Source organism: Mytilus californianus, unplaced genomic scaffold (genome assembly GCF_021869535.1).
Source record: "Mytilus californianus isolate M0D057914Y unplaced genomic scaffold, xbMytCali1.0.p SCAF_9, whole genome shotgun sequence".
Taxonomy (NCBI): domain Eukaryota; kingdom Metazoa; phylum Mollusca; class Bivalvia; order Mytilida; family Mytilidae; genus Mytilus; species Mytilus californianus.
This window is the reverse complement of record NW_026262745.1, coordinates 17030886-17054311: the sequence shown is the minus strand read 5'-3', so window position 1 is coordinate 17054311 and position 23426 is coordinate 17030886. Positions and strand designations below refer to the sequence as shown.

Sequence of the window (23426 nt, the reverse complement as noted above, 5' to 3'; positions counted from 1 at the left end):
AAAAATTCTGTTATATCAATGTGGACTAGTTAAAGAGCACTTTTTTTCTATGCAGTATGTGTACAATGAAAGGTCACATATTTCGGCATTCTAGATTGAAATGCTCTAGTCTCATATGAGCATTTCAATCTAGAATTTAGAAAGACAAAGCAGTATTTTAACACAGGTATGATTTGCAGATATTTAAATTCAGCAGAATTACATAACACTTACTATAAATTCAGAAATTAAAGCATGCATTTATTATTGCAAATCTTTGACCTCTGGCAAAAATGTGAAATCTATTTAATGCGATTGCAAAAATATTATGAAGAAAAGTCACTACTGGAATGTGAGTTTTTATTACAGATAACCTGATACCGTCTCATTTTTTGCATTATTTCAAAACATTGCAATAATTTCTGAATTTACAGTATATAGATGTGGGGTATACACCAATGAGACAGCAACCCAAAGACACAAAAAAATGACAACTAGAGTCAACATATCCTTTATAACAAAAAAACAGGTGTCTAGACAATCTCTCTAGCTCTAAATGGTCATAAGTCTAAAATTGTTGTGAACAATTATAACAGAAACTTTCAAAAGATCTGTCAATGTCTGTCATCAAATTAAAACTAAATTCTCCAAATAAAAAAAAATTAAAATATGCATTTCAACTATAAGGCTGTCATATGATATTCTAAAGTAGATTTTGTTGATGGAAAAATTGGGTTATTACAAACCGATGTGAAAATGACAGAATTTTTTTAATTCTTAGTTGTATGAATAATCCAGGAACAAGTTTTCAGCTAGGCATACACAGTCTGTATTTTGATATTTGTGTTTGACTAGTTTTCTCACTGATGTATATACCCAAGTCTCCTTTTATTAAATTTGTGCTTCTTTTTGGGCAATATTTTAGCAGTATAGTTGATATGTATCAAAAGTTCAAAACTTAAAGGGAAAGTCCGCGATTTTTTACTTATCATCTAAATACCTTCATCTTAACATAAAAAACACATTCACAAAGTTTTAAATTTATATTCTTTCTAATAACGGAGAAAATCAAGTATTTGTAACTTTTTTGGTTGACATACGTCACTGGGTTGTGACGTTTTAACCCGATTTGTTGAATCATGGGAAAAAATAAAATCTGTTAAAGTCTTAATTGCTTATCAGAATTTTACGTAATTAAAAGCGCACAGATGACCGTTGGTCGTAGTTAATAACCACAATATAAGAATGAAAGAAAATGAATATGTGTGTACCGTTTTGTATTGATTGAATAAAACTTCCTATATAATGTTATCTAAATATAAATATTTTCGAATAAATTTCATAAATTATTGAGATTTTTTCATAAAATATCTATAGAACATTTTTACTGATATTGAACTGAAAATATTTTAAGTTTTATTTACCGTTATAACTTTGATTACCATTTCAATGCAAAATATTTGTGAACAGAGTGTGTATATTATTTTGTAAAGTCATTGTTTATTTCTCGATTTGATGAGAATTCGTTTGAACTTTACCTTGCAGCAATTTAGCCTCAGGCGTACACAGGTGTGAATTCAAGCGTACACAGGTGTGAATATTGTCATTTTGAATGGATTAACAGAAAGAGTACAGCGTGTTTAATATACCCAGATGAAATACCCGATGACAATAGAGAAACAATAAATAAATTGTATAAATAAATTGAAAATTAACATTCAACTTTTTAATTCCGGAAGTGTTACAATATTAAAATGGAACAATTTTCGGTTACGTTCTATGCAATTATCATAAAGTTAAGATATGAAGTTAAAAGAATAGTACTTTTAATCTTAAAAATTAAATGTTTCATTTCCCAATTAATAATCATTGCACATCTGTTTAATTTACTTTACCGGAATTCTTTAACTTGTATTTAAATCTGTAGATGTTTAAATGCTAACAATCGTAAAACTATCGCAATTTTAAAGTTTTTAATTGAAAAAATACAACAGTACAACATGCATGATTTTTTTTTAATTTTCTTATTAACATTTCATTCTTACATAATTAAATTCATTTGACAATCACTTAGATAAATTATTTGTGAAAAGAATACCAATTATCGTTTATTTCATTAATGAATATACATACATTATAAATCTAAGCTAATACATTAATTTGTTTGAGGATTTTTTTTAGGATAGCCGTCATTAATCCAAATTAGTAATACAGTTGTTGTAATTAAAGGCATATCTTAGTAATGTATTACTGATATTGACGATTTTAGAACAGTTCGTCCCAACCTCGTTGTTCTTGAAACAATCTTTACTAGTATACTTGTAAGTTTCCTGACGTATATGCGCCATTGAGGATGAGCTCCAGAGATAGCAGACTAGTAGCGTATTTGTTTGTTGGGGCAGGAGAGGCCATGCAACCACTTGTACAGATAAACAAGCTTATGTTGTCAACACTATCAGAAAGAGTTCCCATCGTCGGGTGGGGTATATGAAGGTTCCAAGAATCAACTATTGACATGTCTGACTCTGAACAGTTAGTAAACGGACTTAACAATGATCTATAGACATCGATCGCTTGTTCTTGATATTTGAAACTGCATGCATATATACGTTTATGAGAGTGATTATTTATCTTGTGTCTGACGACAACTAAATGCCTGCATGGTTATATCTTGCCATACGTTTGTATTGGTTTGGTGAGTGTTCACTCAAAATCGTAATTCAAAAATTGTGTTTGTGAGATGTAGATTCACTTCAATACCGAATTTCGTCTATATATTTCACAAGTGTATACCACGGAAAAGATCTGAAGGTATATTACTCCCATTTCGTTTGGGTGTGAACCATCGATGTTTACAGCAATACTTAATGAATAAGATGATGATGGTAGAAAGAACTATGAGCGTCATGTGGCAAATATTACATGCATGTCGGACCATGAGTTGTCAATCTGTATGAAAAGATTTCCAATACAACCATATTGAGTAGGAATTTTTACATGCTATACTCTCGTACTAGTATTACAGGGTTCTTGTGTCGTTTAACTCGGACACACATCTTTTACTTTAAGATGTATGAAAGGTTCTAAATATATATATATATATATATATATCTTAAATGTAACAATAATCAAACGCCTATAGGCAATCACTAAAATGGTATGAAGTTTTTATACAGATTTATTCTTATTTACACAATCATTAACAAAATAAATAAATTTAACAAAGTAACACCGTGACACTACGATATAACAAATGGGATACTAATTATTTTTAACCATGCTATGCAGAAACTTTACACATCAAGCAGGAACATATATATTAATATACTGTTCCCAGCATCAAGTTAGTGCACGTGAATACCAATTAGGTACACGATGTGTGATTTTATATAACTAAAAATATCAAAGCGAGCAATAACTTTGTCAAGCAAACATTTTTTTTCACTATGCCTCTCTTTATCTTCGCTCCTTTACAATAACTATTTCGCTTTTCGTCGATCATTCTCTATATTGTTCTCTATTCGGTTATTTTTTTTCACTATGCCACTCTATATCCGCTCCTTTTTCCCCTGTCGTCCTAATCCTTATAAAGATAGAGATATTAGACATAGAAGGGGCTCTCTTATCTTCAATGAATTAATATTGATAGTGACTATAAGTGCTGCATTACTTTATATATCTGCATGTTTGCCAATAGACAAAAGCTTGTATTTGCGTGAAGAATTTTTTTTCTTCAAAAATATGGTCTTGAATCATGACAAAACAATATTCATTTCACAAAAATGTTCAAAGGTCATGTTTATAATTTTTTTTAAACTTATTATCAGCAAAACTAGTGGATAATATTATTATCAGAACATCATTCATTAAAAGGTGGAATTATAATTTCAAACACACACAAGATAAACAACGTTAGACACAAATATATGGTTCAATAAATGTTACCTGTGCACACATGACAGGATGTCACTGGAATACCCAGGGACGTGTATCTAATATACGTCCTTGGAATACCTAACGGAATGTGTCGCTCTGACACGACATCTATCAATAATTCTGACATACCTATTATCAATTCGGGAGGAAGCCAAAACATATATATAATAAGATAACGTAAATATAATTTAAAAAGAAAAAAAAACTATAAATTTTTCACCGAACATACCAGATAGAGTCACACATTTAACTGTAAAGCTAAGTGTCTTTATAAGTGACCGTTCCGAATTGATCCCGTATCAATTTGATATAATTTAAAGATTAGCTAAAAAAAAAAACACTTTTAATAAAAAAAATTTAGATGTCCGATATTTCGATTTTTACATATCTATAACCTGGGAATATTATACTATATCAACATATTATGTCCCAGCTAAAACCTCTTCCTAACATTGCTCCTTGTCAATAGCCGTTAAATATCATAATTAAAAAAAAGTTATTTTATATCGTATAACTTTATTAATTGAAAAATTATCTTGTCTAAATACGGAACTATTCTTTATACAAATCAATGCACTTTATATAAAAGAGGCATACTAATGAATCTTCTGTAAATCAGTGATTGTTACAAGAACACTGCATTTGTCTTTCTTATAATTGAAACTGTTCTTCATCATCAAATCTATATTTTTTTTATTCAATGAGATCTTATCATATAAGGATTTGATAACTATAGCTATCAGAACTGCTAGGTTATTTTGTTATTAAACTAGAGGCTCTCAAGAGCCTGTGTCGCTCACCTGACTCTACTTTGGTTTTAGAAATCATGTAAAGATAGATAAAAATCATAACAGATACCCAAATAATGATTGAGGCCAAATTTTGATTAATATTGGTCCCGTTATTTAATAAAATATCCTGGTGGCCATCTTGAACAGTAAATCGACAACAAAGTAACAACACTTGGTCAGCACTTCATAAGGAACATTCATGCCATGTTTGGTTTCATTCCATTCAGTGGTACTCTAAAAGAAGACATTTGTATGTATTTCCCATAGGGTCCTATGTTAAACTAAGCCCCCCCCCTAGCGGCCATCTTGGATGATGGATCGACTGCAAAGTAACAACACTTGGTCAGCAACTCATAAGGAACATTCATGCAATGTTTGGTTCAATTCCATTCAGTGGTTCTCTAAAAGAAGACAATTGTATGTATTTCCCATAGGGTCCTATGTTAAACTAAGTCCCCCGCTGTCGGCCATCTTGGATGATGGATCGGCTACAAAGTAACAACACTTGGTCAGCATCTCATAAGGAAGATTCATGCCATGTTTGGTTTCATTCCATTCAGTGGTTCTCTAAAAGAAGACAATTGTATGTATTTCCCATAGGGTCCTTTGTTAAACTAAGTCCCCTGCTGTCGGCCATCTTGGATGATGGACCGACTGCAAAGTAACAACACTTGGTCAGTACCTCATAAAGAGCATTCATGCCATGTTTGGTTTCATTCCATTCAGTGGTTCGCTAAAAGAAGACATTTGTATGTATTTCCCATAGGTCCTTTGTTAAACTAAGTCCCCTGCTGTCGGCCATCTTTGATGATGGACCGACTGCAAAGTAACAACACTTGGTCAGCACCTCATAAGGAACATTCATGCCATGTTTGGTTTCTTTCCATTCAGTGGTTCTCTAAAAGAAGACATTTGTATGTATTTCCCATAGGGTCCTATGTTAAACTAAGTCCCCCGCTGGCGGCCATCTTGGATGATGGATCGGCTACAAAGTAACAACACTTGGTCAGAACCTCATAAGGGACATTCATGCCATGTTTGGTTTCATTCCATTCAGTGGTTCTCTAAAAGAAGACATTTGTATGTATTTCCCATAGGGTCCTATGTTAAACTGAGTCCCCTGCTGGCGGCCATCTTGGATGATGGGCCGACTGCAAAGTAACAACACTTGGTCAGCATCTCATAAGGAACATTCATGCTATGTTTGGTTCCATTCCATTCAGTGGTTCTCTAAAAGAAGACATTTTTATGTATTTCCCATAGGGTCCTATGTTAAACTAAGTCCCCCGCTGGCGGCCATCTTGGATGATGGATCGGCTACAAAGTAACAACACTTGGTCAGCACCTCATAAGGAACATTCATGCCATGTTTGGTTTCATTCCATTCAGTGGTTCTCTAAAAGAAGACATTTGTATGTATTTCCCATAGGGTCCTATGTTAAACTAAGTTCCCCGATGGCGGCCATCTTGGATGATGGATCGGCTACAAAGTAACAACACATGGTCAGCACCTCATAAGGAACATTCATGCCATGTTTGGTTTTATTCCATTCAGTGGTTCTCTAAAAGAAGTCAGTTGTATGCATTTCCCATAGGGTCCTATGTTAAACTAAGTCCCCCGCTGGCAGCCATCTTGGATGATGGATCGGCTACAAAGTAACAACACTTGGTGAGCACCTCATAAGGAACATTCATGCCATGTTTGGTTTCATTCCATTCAGTGGTTCTCTAAAAGAAGTCATTTGTATGCATTTCCCATAGGGTCCTATGTTAAACTAAGTCCCCCACTGGCGGCCATCTTGGATGATGGATCGGCTACAAAGTAACAACACTTGGTCAGCACCTCATAAGGAACATTCATGCCATGTTTGGTTTCATTCCATTCAGTGGTTCTCTAGAAGAAGTTCAAAATGTAAAAAGTTAACGCCGACGACGGACGACGACGGACGACGCCGGACGACGGACGACGACGGACGACGCCTGACGACGCCGGACGACGGACGCCAAGTGATGAGAAAAGCTCACTTGGCCCTTCGGGCCAGGTGAGCTAAAAAGGATAATTACCATCGAATCTCCCTCGAAACAATATTGTTCAAAATGGTCTTCACACACCAACTTGTGCTTGCTATAGATGCAACTATTTGCTGTTAGTTTAAGGTTGAACAACCATGTCTGATACAATTCTTTCTTTTTTTGTGGGATTGGGAAAACTATGTAGACTTTTGTCATAACCTTGTCTGACAGAACAACCGTACGCTTGACAAGACATTTGACACTGAATAACCGTCTACGGTAATCCCCAATTGATGATGGGAGTTTTTAACGCACGGTCGGTAAATCCCCGATTCTTTTTGTTCTTTGTGGTTTATAGATATCACGTGACTTTTTAGATCGAACATGCCGACAAGATGGCGATATGTCGAGAACTGATAGTGAATTTCAAAAATCGATTTTGATCTCTTTACATAGAGAATAAAAGTTTTTTATTTATGAACATGTGGTTTTTTATGCTTAAAGAACAACATATCAATTTTTCATTTTTTTGCGGAGTTTCCCTTTAAGATTTTGAGTCAACTGTGGATTATCATGGAATATGGTTTCCTTGACATGAATCTTATGGTAAATTGTCAGCCTCTAAGATGTGTATGCATACCAAGTTTATGGCTGTATTAAACATGTTTATATTGCTGGCTGATAATTTTGTCGGTCCTGTAAATCTGTTCATTTAGCATTATGTTAACAAAATGAACTGACTTACTAGATAACTGAAATTACTGAAATTGTTTCTATGAATGCTCACACAGATGGAGGGGCAAACAAAAGTTTTTCTAAACTTAAGGTGAACTAAAAATGATGTACAAGAAGTCTTTGGCTTTTATATCATATAACTGTCAGGAAAGACTATTGAAAAATTGTCTATGAAATACAGACCTTGTTCTAGTTTAATCTTGTTGACATCAGCATAGAGATTCTGTACAGTTTCAGATCTATTATGTAAAGGTCTCTGAGTAACATGCCCTTTCCATTTCTTAAATCCAAACTAAAATGTACAATACAATTTACCAGAAAATGAAAGAAATGACTAGATATCTTGTTCTCATGGTAAAATGTACCATGAATTTGTTAAAATTGTTTATATTTTTCAACAAGTTTTAATGCTATATGATTATCCTGGTTAATTAATTTTAAAAGGGCTGTTCAAAACTCAAATATGTTTGTTTTTTTCTACATTGGCTAGAGGTATAGGGGGTGTGTTGAGATCTCAAAAAACATGTTTAATCCCACCGCATTTTTGCGCCTGTCCCAAGTCAGGAGCCTCTGGCCTTTGTTAGTCTTGTATCATTTTTATTTTTAGTTTCTTGTGTATAATTTGGAGTTTAGTATGACGTCCATTATCACGGAACTAGTATACATATTTGTTTAGGGGCCAGCTGAAGGACGACTCTGGGTGTGGGAGTTTCTCGCTGCATTGAAGACCCATTGTGGCCTTCGGCTGTTGTCTGCTCTATGGTCGGGTTGTTGTCTCTTTGACACATTCTCCATTTCCATTCTCAATTTTATCAATCTTAGATTTTAGGCAAGTTTGTTGGCTAACCCCATAATTTTTTATATTTTCATAAACATTTATAGAATTTTCAGATAAGGGTATCTGATCACCATCAACATCTAAGTACTATGAACTGACGCTTTGAACAAGTGCTAACCAAAAGTCCTTATTTCCATAGTGTATCAAATTATCAATACAATATAACTTAATACAAATAATCAAATTATTAGATCATCATTGAGTTTTAGTTATTTTTTAATTAAAAATTTGTCACCTTTTACAAAAGATGACTACGACTGGATTCAGTATTCTCAAAATATGGCTGAAATTTTTATGCACGATTTTTTTTTAATATCAGTGAATATTAATATTGTCAATAAAGCTTTAATATGGGTTTTTGTATTTGAATCGTCTCATTACTAATTAATTTATGCTTTTCTTTTAATAAAACAATAAGTTTGATGATCGAGATACATTTTGTGGCTCCAACATAGTTGAATCAAACCTGCCAGCTTTGGTGGTTTGGCAGGCTACCTTGCTTCCTGTGGTCTCATTTAAAGGGCCCTGTGACTTTTAACACATATTTATTGTTAACCATAAACCTGTCAAATTTGCTTAAAAGTGACGTGACCTAAGGCTGTACGTTTTTAAACTTGACTTTGTGTAACTCTTTTCAAATAGTCTACTTTCAATGATCAGGGCAAAATCATGTACTTCTCATTACAAATGTGAGAATCAAATGCACTAATTTTAAAGGCGTAATAGTTGATGTGTGTGAAAAACATTAATTTGGGCATCATGTATACGAAATATCATTCAAGCAGGGTTTTTAAATAACAGAAAATTACACTCATGACATCTGACAAAAATGTAAAGATGTTGGGAATGGTAACACTTAAAGTCGCACCAATGGTTTACTCTTACGGTATGCAACTGTATTTGATCCCCTATCTAGCTTAGTACAAATGTATATATATTTGTATAGACACATGGCTATTGTTGAAGATTGTAGTGTACGTTGACTATCTAGATATCTTTTGGTCATTTGTGTTGCATTCTCTTTAACGTTATAACTTATTATCTTCTTTTATTCATAAACTTACTCTATAATTATTACAGATTTTTGTTTCCTCCACATCCTTTTCTGACAAACTTGATGTGAAAGAACTTTGATTTTGTCGCTTTCTGATAATGGAGCTTTCACTTTTATGCCTCCTTAAACCATTAGTTCTGTCTTCTCCATTGGAGTCAATACTTATAAATGCAGACTCAGGCACATCTTGCTCAGAAAAATTCTTTGGTTTGTCAAATAAAGTATCTGACATTTTAAACTGTGGAGATTATGGTAAAAATGCTGTAAATTAAACAATCGATGAATTAGCTAACAGCTGGGACTATTATACTAACGTTAGTATAATAGTCCCAGCTAACAGTTATGACAGTTTAAAATCATTGTGTACCTTGAAAACAAAGTACTTTAGACTTATAAATTTATCTCAGTCATCAATTTCATTTTGTTTCAAAAGTTTCAAAATTTATTTATTTGAATTTTCATGTATTTGGATTATCATGATTATAGCAGCTGTAATCACAGTATTGTAGCTTCTGTGAATAAATTGAGCATGAATAGCAACATTGAATATCAGATGCATGTGTCAAATCCAAGGCATAATCCTTGGCACTTACATGACTTAACAGAATCTTAAGTCTTTATAGTAAAATAAGTTTTAGCTTTCAGGGTTAAATCATTTCCAGATCTAGATGCACTGGTATTTCTGTACTTAGAAGAAAGTTTGTTGTGTGGATGCCGCTATCATAGCCATGTCTGTAATTAGGTCATGATGAACCAGCAAATTTAATTGATCAGCCCGAGCTGAGACCACAAATGTACATGTATCTACTACAACCATGTACTATATTAAACCATGTCCATGACCACACATAGTAGTCCTGAACTATTGTATTAAAGTTACATATGAAGTGTGAGCATGTGGAATAGATAGAAAGATACACACCTAAACCACATAACTGTAAGTCAATTACAGGCAGCGTATACTTTACTGGCAGGAGCTTCAAGGATACACATACAGAGAAATTTCAGGACATTCTGGATCCTGAACTCACACTCACAGGTCAACCTATGGGTTTAGTGCAGTTCCTGTTTTTTTAAATCATTGTTAAAAAATGATTAACAATCTTTTTAACATTTTCAAACAAAAGCTTGTGTGGCAATTGTATAGCTTGCAAGAAACTCGTAAGCTTTTTATCTTTTTTTTTCTTTTTTATTTGTAGTAAAAAAGGGACATAACTCTAGTTTAATATTAAGATCTGAAACAAATTCTGAACTTACTTGTGAAATAAGTCCGGACACTGGGTGGATGGTGGTCTAGTGGTTAAGACCGATGGATACGCTGGAAATTTCAGTATCTTAGAAGGGTGATTTTCACCCTCCCACACACAATGGGTACTATGGGGGCCTCGGTTGGTTGAAGTGGCCCCCGAGTTGCCCAATGGTTCTCTCCGAGTACTTCGGCTTCCTCCACCATAATAACAGACTTCCCGGTGTTCTAGCACTCCCGTGGTGTTGGGTTGGGGATTTGTCTTTGATGGTGGGTTGTACATAGTCAAGTTAGTAACACATCTCCATTTATCCTGTTGGTGAGTGTTCATGGATACCAATGTACCCTCGCAGCATTTTTTGGGGGGAATCTATGTATCTCCGCTTTATTCTTCTAAGTCTTTTTTCTCCATTCGTTTTACTTTGTTCTTAAAATTTGTATTCGTTATATCATATATATACATAGTTTACTGGCACCATCCGGCACTGTGATGATTGTTTTCTGTTCTTTATTTTTTTCAGTGGTCCACTCGAGTCATTCCTAATCAGTTGTAAAACACCATCCTTTCATCCTTTCGGCTTTCTCGCATTGTAAGACATAAAGCTTTATTTAAAGTCGGTATATGCCATACAAGTACAAAAAAGCTCTGAAGAGCTTTTAAAACCGACAGAGCAACAATAAAACAAAACATACATATCAAGTCATGCATACATAAATTAAACATAGAAAGCAAGAGTTCATATTAATATATAAACATGCAACACAAAAAGAGGGACGAAAGATACCAGAGGGACAGTCAAACTCACAGATCGAAAACAAACTGACAACGCCATGGCCAAAAATAAAAAGACAAACAGACAAACAATAGTACAGATTACACAACACAGAAAACCAAACACTAAGCAACACGAACCCCACCAAAAACTGGGGGTGATCTCAGGTGCTCCGGAAGGGTAAGTAGATCCTGCTCCACATGTGACACCCGTCATATTGCTTATGTTATTACAAATCCGGTAAATAGTCTTCGGTAGGCCACATTCGTGAAAAGGGAAGGGTATTGTAGTTACGACATAAGGAACATATCCGATATCATCTGTGAAACGGTTATTCCATAACGGTCAACCAACTCGTGATGGCGTCCGTAAAATTTACGAAGGGATGATTTTAACTTCACCATTTGGAACTCTTGGTTTAATAGCTTCCTTGTGAGCAGCAATCCTCTATCAAGGAAATCATGATAGGAAATACAAGCCCGGGAATATCGTATCAATTGGGAGATATATACTCCGTATGCAGGCGCTGCTGGAATGTTGCTACATAGAAATGGAAAGTTCACAATTGGGAAGCTGAAATCGTCTCTTTTGTCGTAAAGTTTTGTTTTCAACCGACCCTCATTGTCAATTTCTAGATGTAAGTCAAGATATGAGGCAGACTTAACTGTATCTGTAGTATCCTTTATCTCTAGTTCGATGGGATAGATTCGTTCAACATGTTCAACATAGTCACCAAATTTTGTATTATTTAGTGAGAGAACATCATCTATATAGCGGAACGTAAAGTTCTTTAAAGCAACTTAAAAGTTAAACATACACTGAAGCATGCACTTATGAGATACAAACACAAAAGCAAAAATAAAATGGTTTGCACATAAAAAGCACATAGAGATTAGTTAAGTAACTAAAAGTAGAACAAAGCAGCAGAAGCACTATAAAGTAAAGATAACAAAATAATTTTGCCATGCTGAAAACAAAGCATTAAACTAAAAATAATGAACAGAATTACCTGGTTTTGCAGGCAAAACATTGGCATGATATGCCAGACCAAGAATTATTCAAGTTCTTGAATTGATTTAAAGATGATTGCTTACGTAGCTCATCTGGCAGCTCATTCCAAAGCTTAGCACCCGCATACCTTAAAGATTGTAGGCTGTACGCAGTTGTTCTTGCATGCGGTAGGTCGGCTGTATTCTGGTATCTAAAAGAGTAAGTGTTTTCCTTTAAGTGTATTAAATCATGGAGATAAACAGGACAATCTTTATTAATAATTTTGAGAACTTCAATAGCCAATGATCGCATTCTTCTTAATTTTAAAGATGGTAATTTTGATTTGCAGAGTAGATCTTCATAACTTGCTGAATAGTCTTCATAGATAAATCTTAGTGCTCTTTCTTGAATTATCTCTATCTTTTTTGTATTAACCTCCCCACAAAAGTGCCAAACTAGTGGGCAGTAATTAAAGTTGGACATTATGAAAGAATAATAAATTGTTAATTTTCCAAGTTTAGTCAGGTGTTTTCCAGTTCTTTTTAATACATTTAGCTGTTTAGATGCTTTTTTTACATATTATAGAGACATGTTCATTGAAATTTAGTTTAAAATCTATTGTTTTACCTAGAAGTCTAACGTTATCTTCACATTCTATTTCATTACCTTCTAATTTAAATTTTAAGTTTTTGTCTTTACTTTTTCTTTTTACCTACAGCTATCGCTTGAAATTTTTCTGGAGTAGCTTTCATTTTATTTATTGAGAACCAATTAATCAAAATTTTGCTTTCGTCTTCTAGAGTATTAATTAATTTATCTAAATCTTTTTCTGCGTATGAAAGGGTGTTGTCATCTGCTTAATTATAGAGTTCACTTTTATGAATAAAATAGAAAATGTCATTTAAAAAAATATTAAATAATGTCGACCCCAATATAGACCCTTGTGGCACCCCTTTAAACATTGATTGCCAGTAGCTTGAATTAGTACCTACTTTAACACACTGTTTTCTAAAAGATCAGTTTAGACAAGAATGGCTTGCAAATGTAAATCAATCATCAAAAGGTCTATGTTATAAATTATTCAAAACAGAACTTAAATTTGAAAATTATATTTCAATTTTATCGTTAAATAATGCATTGATACTATGTTAATTTAGATGTGACAATCACCGTTTGCCAGTGGAGACAGGGAGGTGGCAAAATGTTCAAAGACCCGAGAGACCATGCCACCTTTGTGAATCTACTGACATCGGCGATGAATTCCATTATGTAATGTCTTGTCCTTTTTAAAAAAAAGAACGATATAAATATTTACCACACTATTGTTGTACAAATGTTAATATTCTTAAATTTAAAAATGTATTCACGACAGTCAATATTGTCTTACTAGAAAAATTGTGTAGATTTATAAACTATATATGAGTGAAAGTCTGTCCTCCAGGTTTAATTACATTTATTTATGTATATTTCACACATGCTTAATATGTTGTATTTTGTTTATATTTTCATGTCTGTAACTATGTTATTTAGTTAATGAGAATAAAGATCTATCTACCTATTAGTTAAATAACTTTCAAAAAGTTTAAGAGAAGGGGCGGAGACACCATAGGATTTTAATTTTAGTAGGAGAAGGTCATGGGGTAGGCAATCAAAAGCCTTGGACAAATCCATTAATATAGCTGCTACATATTTATTCTGATCTAAAGCCTTTTTCCAATCTTCAATTATTTTTTATAAGACGGTTTGGCATCCATATCTTTTTCGAAAAGCTGACAGAAAAATTTGGAAAAAAGAATTAAAATATTCCATATGTTGAGTTTCTATAGACCTCTCAAAATTTTTTGAAATCATGGGCAATATACTTGCAGGTCTATAGTTTCCTTTATCAGAGTGTTTGATATTTTATGCAGAGGTATTACTTGTGCTTCCTTTAATTTGTCTGGGAAAACAGCTGATTCAAATGATTTATTTATTAATTGAGAAATTGGATTGGATAATTCAGATTTAGATAGTTTTAATATTTTTGAAGAGATTCCATCTTTTCCTGTTGCCTTTTTAATATTAATTTTATTGATTTGTTTTTTTACAAACTCAGAATTTACTGGGCTAAAACACAGTTCTTCTCTTTCTGGTTTGTTTTCTTTAATTACTTTAATGCTTGGATGGTGTTCATCAATAATTGTATCTTTTGAGCCGATATCTTTGGCAACATTTATAAAAAAGTTATTAAATATTTCGGTAACTTCATTTTGATTATTGATTATTTTATTGTCTTCACATAAGATTAGATCTTTTGAAAAATGTGACCCTTTATTAGTTAAGAAGGGCTTGATTGTTGGCCAAAAATCCTTGCTGTTTGCAATTGGTCCTCCTACACATCTTTCCATGAAATAGTTTCTGATGGATTTCTTTTTAGTTTTAGTAACCAAGTACTAATTGTACAAAATGATACATTCATTAAATGTAAATAACGACTACCGTAAATGCATGTATGCTCATATATATCTATAACTCTATATAAAGTAACTCTAATTTAATATCGTATTTCCCTATTTATTTAAAACCTGTAATAATTGACAAATTATTGTCAACATGTTTTTATCTTCATCTTCCATTTACTAAATAAAAAGGGATTTGTTATCAAGTTTTGAAATATTTTTATTCTTACTAAACACTTTGCTAAGAAAGAGATATCTAACCTTAGCCAAAGCTTTACATGTTAAAAGAAAACGCATCTCATCTTCTATTTCCTCATTACATAGTTTGCATATTCTATTTTCTAGTTTAATTTAAACTACAGACCTTTTTCTATATCAACTTTGTGAGCTACAATTTCAAATCTTTTTTTTAAAAACATCTTTGAATATATGGTTATTTCAATAAGTATGACTCAAAATTAAAGTTTGGTTTGAATAATCGATAAGTTCTATAGATATAAGAAGATGTGGTATGAGTGCCAATGAGACAACTCTCCATCCAAGTCAAAATTTATAAAAGTAAACCATTATAGGTCACAGTACGGTCTTCAACACGGAGCCTTGGCTCACACCGAAAAGTAAGCTATAAAGGGCCCCAAAAAATTACTAGTGTAAAACCATTCAAACGGGAAAACCAACGGCCTAATCTATATAAAAAACGAGAAACGAGAAACACTTATGAACCACATCAACAAACGACAACTACTGAACATCAGATTCCTGACTTAGGACAGGTGCAAACAAATGCAGCGGGTTTAAACGTTTTAATGGTACCAAACCTTCACCCTTTTTCTGAAACAATAGTGTAACATCACAACATAGAAAGACACACTATAAAATATCAACTGAAATAGCTTAACTCAATCAAAAAAAAATCTATGTTTATTTCCAGAGGTCTTATTTTGTCTTTTATCATTAAATAATTCTTTCTTCAATATGTTACAATATTTTGAATATAATTTCTTTTTCACCATATACTTAAATGTTGGTTTTAGATAAGAGTACTTGATACTCTTGTAAATTACGCAATTTCTTCCCAGCTTTTGACAATTTGTATTTGGGAGAGAGTATGCATTTGTTAATAAATATTGTTTGTAATATGAATTCTTTTCCAATATTTGATCATGTTTGTTAAAATTTCTAACATTAGAGGATAACGACCTAATTCCCCAAATATGGCCAAATTTGTTGCGTGCTTATTCACTCCTCAGAATGCAAATCTGCAGAATTTGAGATGCACTTTCTCATTTTTAGATCTTTACAAAGTCTATAGAAATAATTTAGCTCTGTGTCATTGTTCAACTTCTTTGAATTAAAGCAATCCCATATTTCTGAACCATATAATAATACGCGTCTCACTGTGTGACCAAAAATGTGCATTAGAGTGGAGATATTAGGTTTATAATTAGTAAAATATTTAGTATATTTAAAGAAAGCTTTTAAACCTTTTTTATATAACACATATTTGGCTTCTGAAAAGCTACCAGATGCACTGAAAGTTATGCCAAGATAAGTATATATAATGTTGGGTATTTTGGATGTATTTGTCTTTATATGAAAGCTGGGCATCTTTAATAGGACCAGATGTATTAAAATCTATAGATTTCGTTTTTTTTTTTAAATTAACTTCTAAACCCTAATTTTCACAATAGATTTCCAGCTTATTTAATGCATTCTGTAAGCCTTTTTTAGATTCAGAAAGCAGTACAAGATCATCAGCATTAAGAAGACAATTTAATGAAATATTTAATAGCAATATATACTCGGTCACAGGTTTCATCTATAATAAAGATTTAAAATCATTTATAAATATTTAAATATTTTATAAAGAGACTTGGGCTCAGAAGTTACCTCCTCGTCTTACTCCAGTGCATGATTTGTAGTCATTTGTTTCGTGTTTTTATACATAGTATGTTATTAGAATACATACTTTTGATTATATTATAAAAATGTGTTCCTACCCCAATTTTATTAAGTTTATAAAACAGTCCTGTATGATTAACAGTATCGAAGGCTCTTCTAAAGTCAACAAAACATGTATAAAACACATGTATAACACAAGTAATAAACCAGAAAATGATAAACATATAAAAAAAAACATAACGCCAAACAAACATACAAGACCAAATAATATTGCAGGTAAATACTGAAGGAACTTATATCGACATAGCCTCAGATATGCTTACAATCATCTTTATCATATATATGTCTCTGATCAAAAACATGCACGTGGTAATTGATCAGATTCAGAACTTAACAGATTTAGTACCGAATCGAATAAAGTTTATTTACGTTCTGAATCTGTCTGAAAGTATTCTCCTCTCTACAGATTAGTTTGGAACATCAAAATTTACGCTGTTCAACTATATTGAAATCGATTTCACAAATGTTCATTTAGGCGACTAAATATTTGTGGACATTTCTTTGTCATAAACTTCATATATTCTGTATAATACTTTTGAAAGAATTGATTCACCATATATGATTAGTAAAACAACCCTAGTGAGTTCGAAATTAAGATCTATTCCCAAACTATCATGGGTGATTCATGGCTAAAACACTGAATACTTTGCTAAAATGTTTTCTTTATCATGTTAGCTACTTCAAAAAATGAAAACAACATGTTATAAATGTCATGCGTCCGAAACGCGTAACTGGAAGCTGAGCAAAATTCTACCATATCAAATGGGTGTAATGTATTTGAAAAACAATATTATTTTATCTTGATTACTGAATTGGGAAACTGTTACAATATATTTTTTGAAAAATAAAAGAATACCACCAACCTTCATATGTTTCGCAGTGAACGATCTAGCCTAAAATTAAATCATCAATTCAAAGTCTCTTCCCTATTTTGGACTAAAAAAATATGTGTGAATCTTATAATGATGTATTTCCCATTTGGTAATAACAGTAAAAATTGAAATTAAAGGTTTTAAGCGCAATATAATAAATATTTGACTGAGACATTTAAAGTTATAAAGGAATCGAATTTACGTACACGAAGAGTAACTCTTTGTTTGTTTTTTTTTTTTTAAAAGACAAGCAACTTAGATAAATAAAACACCCCCTTTACTAGAGATAGACCACTTCACTACAACCAATGTTGTTTTAGAAATATATCCCTATATTTCTATTGGAGATAGACCATGGATTTTTTAACTGTGTAATATTCCCACTTCTGAACTGCTGGATTTGCTAAGAATTGCTCATAGATTGAGTTCAAAGTTTAAACCATACAAACAATTTAAGAATAGTACTACTATAAGATAATTTTGATAACAATTGTTTGAAAGCAAAAATATCTGAAAAATAGTGGAGATACAACACTATAAACATACTTTTTCTCTGAACTATATATATATATATATATATATATATATATATATATATATATATATAACTAGATCAATAAGCTATTATAATCCAATGGGAGTGTGAAGATAGAACAGTGTAGTTCTGACAAAGTCGCGATCGTAGAGTGTAGAAATCTCGTATATTATTATAGTTGTATATGGAGATAGACTATTGTACTTGGCCGGCCCGTAGCCAGGAATATTCAAGGGGGGTTACATCGACTCGCGACAAACAAAATCTCAGTTCAAACAGAACGTTGAATTTAAAAGTGCTTATTTGTTTTGAAAGGGGGTTCGTACGAACCCCTCGAACCCCCTGGCTACGGGCTTGCTTGGATATCAAACATATAACTATCTCCATTTTTATCAAAAGTGGACATATAACACTATAAGATTCACACGACGAGATGTCCTCGAGTGACTTTATTCAAATTTAACTAAAGCCCATACAGACCACACAAGCCTGAATGTAGCTGAGACAACTTTTAAACTTAGATATGAACAAATTCATAACTAATTTTGAATGCATGAATGATCTCAACATATTTGCTATTAAATTCGGAACGAAACTTTATAATTTGCCGTAAAATCTGACAGAAGCTGCATCGGAGTATTACAATCTAATTAAAATATATAGTTCTCTGATCTCGTATGAAATCAGAGAACTATATTTTAATTAGATTGCGGAGTATTATTGTTTATTTTTGTGTTTTTGTATATTATAGCATGTAGATCATTTCATTTTCGAGTGTTTTTTTGTATTATAATTACTTTTATGATTTTTTTTGTTCGTCCACTGATCGAGATTAGACATTAAAAGGGGCAGGGTTTAGAGCTATTTATATATTCTGGGAGCTTTGGGAAATATAAACATCGTGTTAGCATATGATTTTCAATGGTTAAGAAAATAGACATGCAAACGTAAAGGTTCAGAATTAGGAGCTCACTATTCTTCAGATTGTTTTTCTGTCGCGTAAAATCAGTTGGGGCCCCTCCACTATCGCCAAGTTTAACCACTCTCTTCATTTGCAATAGTATCAGGATTCGCCACTGGTTCAGATAATGCAGCGACGTGAATATTACCGTTGTTCAGTAGATAGACCCATAATCGGGAGCGTCTGAATTCTACTTTTGTAACGTCCGATCCGATGGGGTCATATATCAAATTTCATCCCCTTTATTCAGATAGTACCACTCACTTAGCACGAAAGAGAGCCCTTGCGACATCTTTTTTTTAATCTTAGGAGTCTTGTTGCAAGACCAAGCTTCGTACCCTGCTTACCACACTTATCCTTTGTGACAGAACTCATAAATTTGTTAAATGTGGTATCGTCCTGAATATGAACTAAATAGTTTGGTTCTTAAAAAAAGTTACGTCTATTATTTGAGTTCAGCCATACACTATCAGAAATATCGTCTAAACTCAAATTAATTGCAACCGAAATAATTTTTTTCTCATTTTAGTTCTACGATATCATCAGATTCAAATCTCTCATTGATAAAACTTGGGATCATCCGAGTAAACGGTATGTAAATACTTTCATATAGACCCTGGAAGGTAAAGAGCTTGATATATTGTGCATACCACCTGTTTATGTTAAATGCCGTGTGTTTCACTCTTGCATGACATATCTAAGTCTTGGTATTTTATGATCTTAGACTTGCTTACTTTTGACCAGAAACAATTTTATGAAAGAGCCGCCAGCTTCTTTTTTCACTGAGCCTACTAACATATATGGATTGTAATTATGACATTAACAGTAATTGATCCTACTATGTAAGTTTCAGTTTTGTTGCCCAAGTTTGACCACAACACAGACTAGACTGGGTACATTTATGAGGGAACCCCATCATTCCCCAAAGGCCCATGTGAGCTTCTGTCGTCCTTAAACTTTTCTTAAAAAATCTTCTCATCCGAAACTGCTCAATGGATTGAAATCAAAGTTTGTCTAAATTATCTGTAGAATGTCAACTATTAATTTTGTGATTTTCGTCATAGTTGATAAACCAACATATGGCCGCCATTTCTAAAAAATAAAACATAGGGGTCTATCAACAGTTTTGGCTAATATCACTAATAAAATTAATAATATAATTAGAGAAAAACTGATAGGTAAAAATGGTCAGCAAAACAATTCTATCCACGCTGAATCTTTTGGAAAAATATGTCCACTTGTTTGTAGTAATTGACCCTGAAATGTTAATATTTAACTTGTTAGGCATTTCCTTGCCACTGTTTCAAAAATTATAGGAGCTACTTTAAAAATGTCTTAATTTTTCCTTTTTTTATATAAATATATACCATGTCAGAGTAAATGACAGTAATTAATGCATTCTTTTAATCACCCAAATTAGGTGCCTGTCCTAAGTCAGGAGCCTGTAGTACAGTGGTTGTCGTTAGTTTTTTGTCTGTCCTGTGTGTATTTCGTAAATTGTTTTGTTATAAATTAGGCCGTAAGTTTTCAGAGGCGGATCCAGAAATTTTTCAAGGGGGTGTTACAAAAACAGGTACTTGCTTCTATCCATGGGAAGATCGACATGTAATTACATATGGATAGTCGACCTTCCCATGGATAGAAACAATTGCCTGTGGTCACCAATACGAACTTTCAAAACTTTTTCAAACTGTCGGGTACCCTGAGTTCAATATTTGAAAGTTGACATTCGCAACTGAATGGCTTACACACGAGCTGACAATTTTAAGAATGACAAAGATTTTTGTAAAGTCTAACTCTTGCGTTTCTTAATGCTTTGAATTGATGACTTTTGAAATATTTCTTTAATATTTGACTAGAAATACATACAACCCCATATTTACTTCGAACGAAAGGCAACAAGGCAACTTGGCCTAAGAGAACAATCATTTTATATTTCGGGGGGGGGGGGGGGGGGGTTAGGATATTTTGCGGATTGAATGTTCATTTTTATCGGTTACTATGCATGATTATTCTGTTTAATTTCTTTTTAATTTTCAGTTCTTATACCAGGTCAGGTAATTTGTTTTTAAAAATCCTCCTGCCCACGTCCCGACCCCGGCCCCGAAAATCAAACAGTCGTCTACTAAACGAGCTATAAGTATCAAGATAGTGGGTATGGATTTAGGGGTATTCGTCTCCGAGAGGATAAGAGCCATGTCATAGTAGGTTCATAAGGAGTTGTTGGTACTTCAGATTGGGGCTGATTTGTGTTTTTTTTTTCTGAAGAAAAGGGGATAAAAATTTCAATACACGTTGAGGTTTAAATTTGTAGGAAATTAATAAAGGTTTGGAAAATGATTTAGATGTTATTAATAACCAGAACGAGTGGCATATCGTTTGGATTTTAGAATCACACAGTAGCAAACTAGTAATATTCGAGACAATTTAGAAATAACTTGTTTGTTTTTATAAATTTTGATGCTGTTTTTATTGTGTTTGTTTGATATGTATGTATATATGTTTATTGTGTTAATACATGTTGGTCACAAACTGTAAAGTTTTTATACGACAATAAAATATTTGATTTGATTCGATTTGATTTGTTTAAACTTTTAAATCTAAATAAACTTACTTAAAACGAGAGGAAAAAAAACCTTTTAAAATTGAGAATTGTGTTTCATTTTATATATTTATCACACCTCCACATTAGTAATTATTACGAATTAACGATCGGTAATTAAATATTCACAGCATTAACATGTCTTTTCGCCTTACGGTAGATCTATTGAATATCAGAATTAAATGATCCTTTTTGTTATTTTAATGGGGTGTAAAAGCGTTGACCGAAGCACATTTTGTATGAAGCGCGGAAGCGTGAAGTTGCATGAGAAGTCAAAAGCACGTGCTGTCGTGAATGTTGAATTATATTGAGAAATACAATTTGATGTTCGAATGCCTCCCAATTGCTTTCAGCCAATCAAAAGTACGGATTCTTATGAAACATACATATATATGTAATGTAATTATTTGGATATGAAATAACAGGTTTATTATTAGTGATAAACAAATTGGGAAATTAATCAAAATCTAAATTAAATTCTATAAACTGCACCATTTTTGCCAACCTCAGGGTGTGTCATGTATACCCGGTGACAACCTCTGTATCCGCCTCTGGTTTTCTCGTTTGAATTGTTTAAATTTTTTCATGTCGGGACCTTTTATAGCCGACTTAGACTTGCTACAATTCCCTTTCTTTTATTTCGTTCTTACTAATTTACATGTTTACTAAAAACTGCCAGTATACTGATTGCCCTTGCAGATGTCAGTATAATGGTAATCTCTTAGTTATAGCAGTAAAATTGTTAAAGGGGCAAAATTGAAAAAAATAAAAATAAATAAGGAAGGGACATGTAACAAGTCTATAGCGGACTATACGGTATGGTTTTTTTCTCTCTCATATTTGAAGGACGTACGGTGAACGATAATTGCTTATATCAGAAGTCCATAACTAGAGCCCTAGTAATGGACTTCTGCTTATATCCACTTCATCTGAATTCTGGTGGATAGTGGATAGTCTCATTGGCAATCATACCACATCTCCTTATTTTTATATTGGCTGTTTTTTTTTTTTAACTATAGGATCTATATAAACATGTAAATTGTAAAACCGATAAGCAACACAAAGAGTAACTATAGTATGTTCATATAAAAGTCCTTATAGGCTTAATTATTAGAAAACTGGCAATTCTTTTCACCAAGTGAGTGATACAGTGACATGAATGAATGGGGTTCCTGAAGAAATTTGGATCTCTGATTTTGTCTAACTAGGCTGATAAACAGTACATTGAGTGGGATTTATCTCGTGCCCTTTTAACTCCCAACTGAGAATGACCCAGTTTTAAAAATCGGTATAGGAACAATATTGTCAATATCAATTATGAATTAATGGGTTGTTCAGTAAACTCTGAAAATGAAAAAAAAAGTTGAAAAAAATAAGACCTTTCTACAGTGTTAAAGTCTAAAAGTTAGTCAGTGACCTCTTTCATTTTTCCTTTTTTTTTTTGCCAAAAAATTGGACAGTTTCACCCCCTCCCCCCGCTCCGACGCCCCGGCATTAACTGGTAAATTGATTTTTTTTTTCAATATTCACTGTTTTTTAAGTCCATTTTTTCAACAGTAGTAGTGGTACATTGTTGTGAAGCTATTGAGAGTTGATTTTGTGATTTCAAATTTATTTATAACAAAAATAGTACGGAAATTAGTGTTTTTGTATCCCCGAAACCGACTTTTATATTTTAATATATTTTTTAGGTTATTTCCC

At 32.8% G+C, this 23426-nt stretch overlaps 1 protein-coding gene across 1 annotated transcript in view; it reads right to left on the bottom strand.

Moving 5' to 3' along the window:
* The window catches only part of LOC127714188 (uncharacterized), a 30344-nt gene extending 19815 nt beyond the window's left edge, over nt 1–10529 (bottom strand). The window contains exons 1-3 of the mRNA XM_052220200.1: nt 10269–10529; nt 9357–9607; nt 7638–7746 (exon numbers count right to left, since the gene is read on the bottom strand). Of these exons, the coding sequence (XP_052076160.1) occupies nt 7638–7746; nt 9357–9578 (331 nt within the window). The 5' untranslated portion in view covers nt 9579–9607; nt 10269–10529. The remainder of the gene's footprint in view (nt 1–7637; nt 7747–9356; nt 9608–10268) is intronic.
* Nucleotides 10530–23426: the final 12897 nt, after the last annotated feature.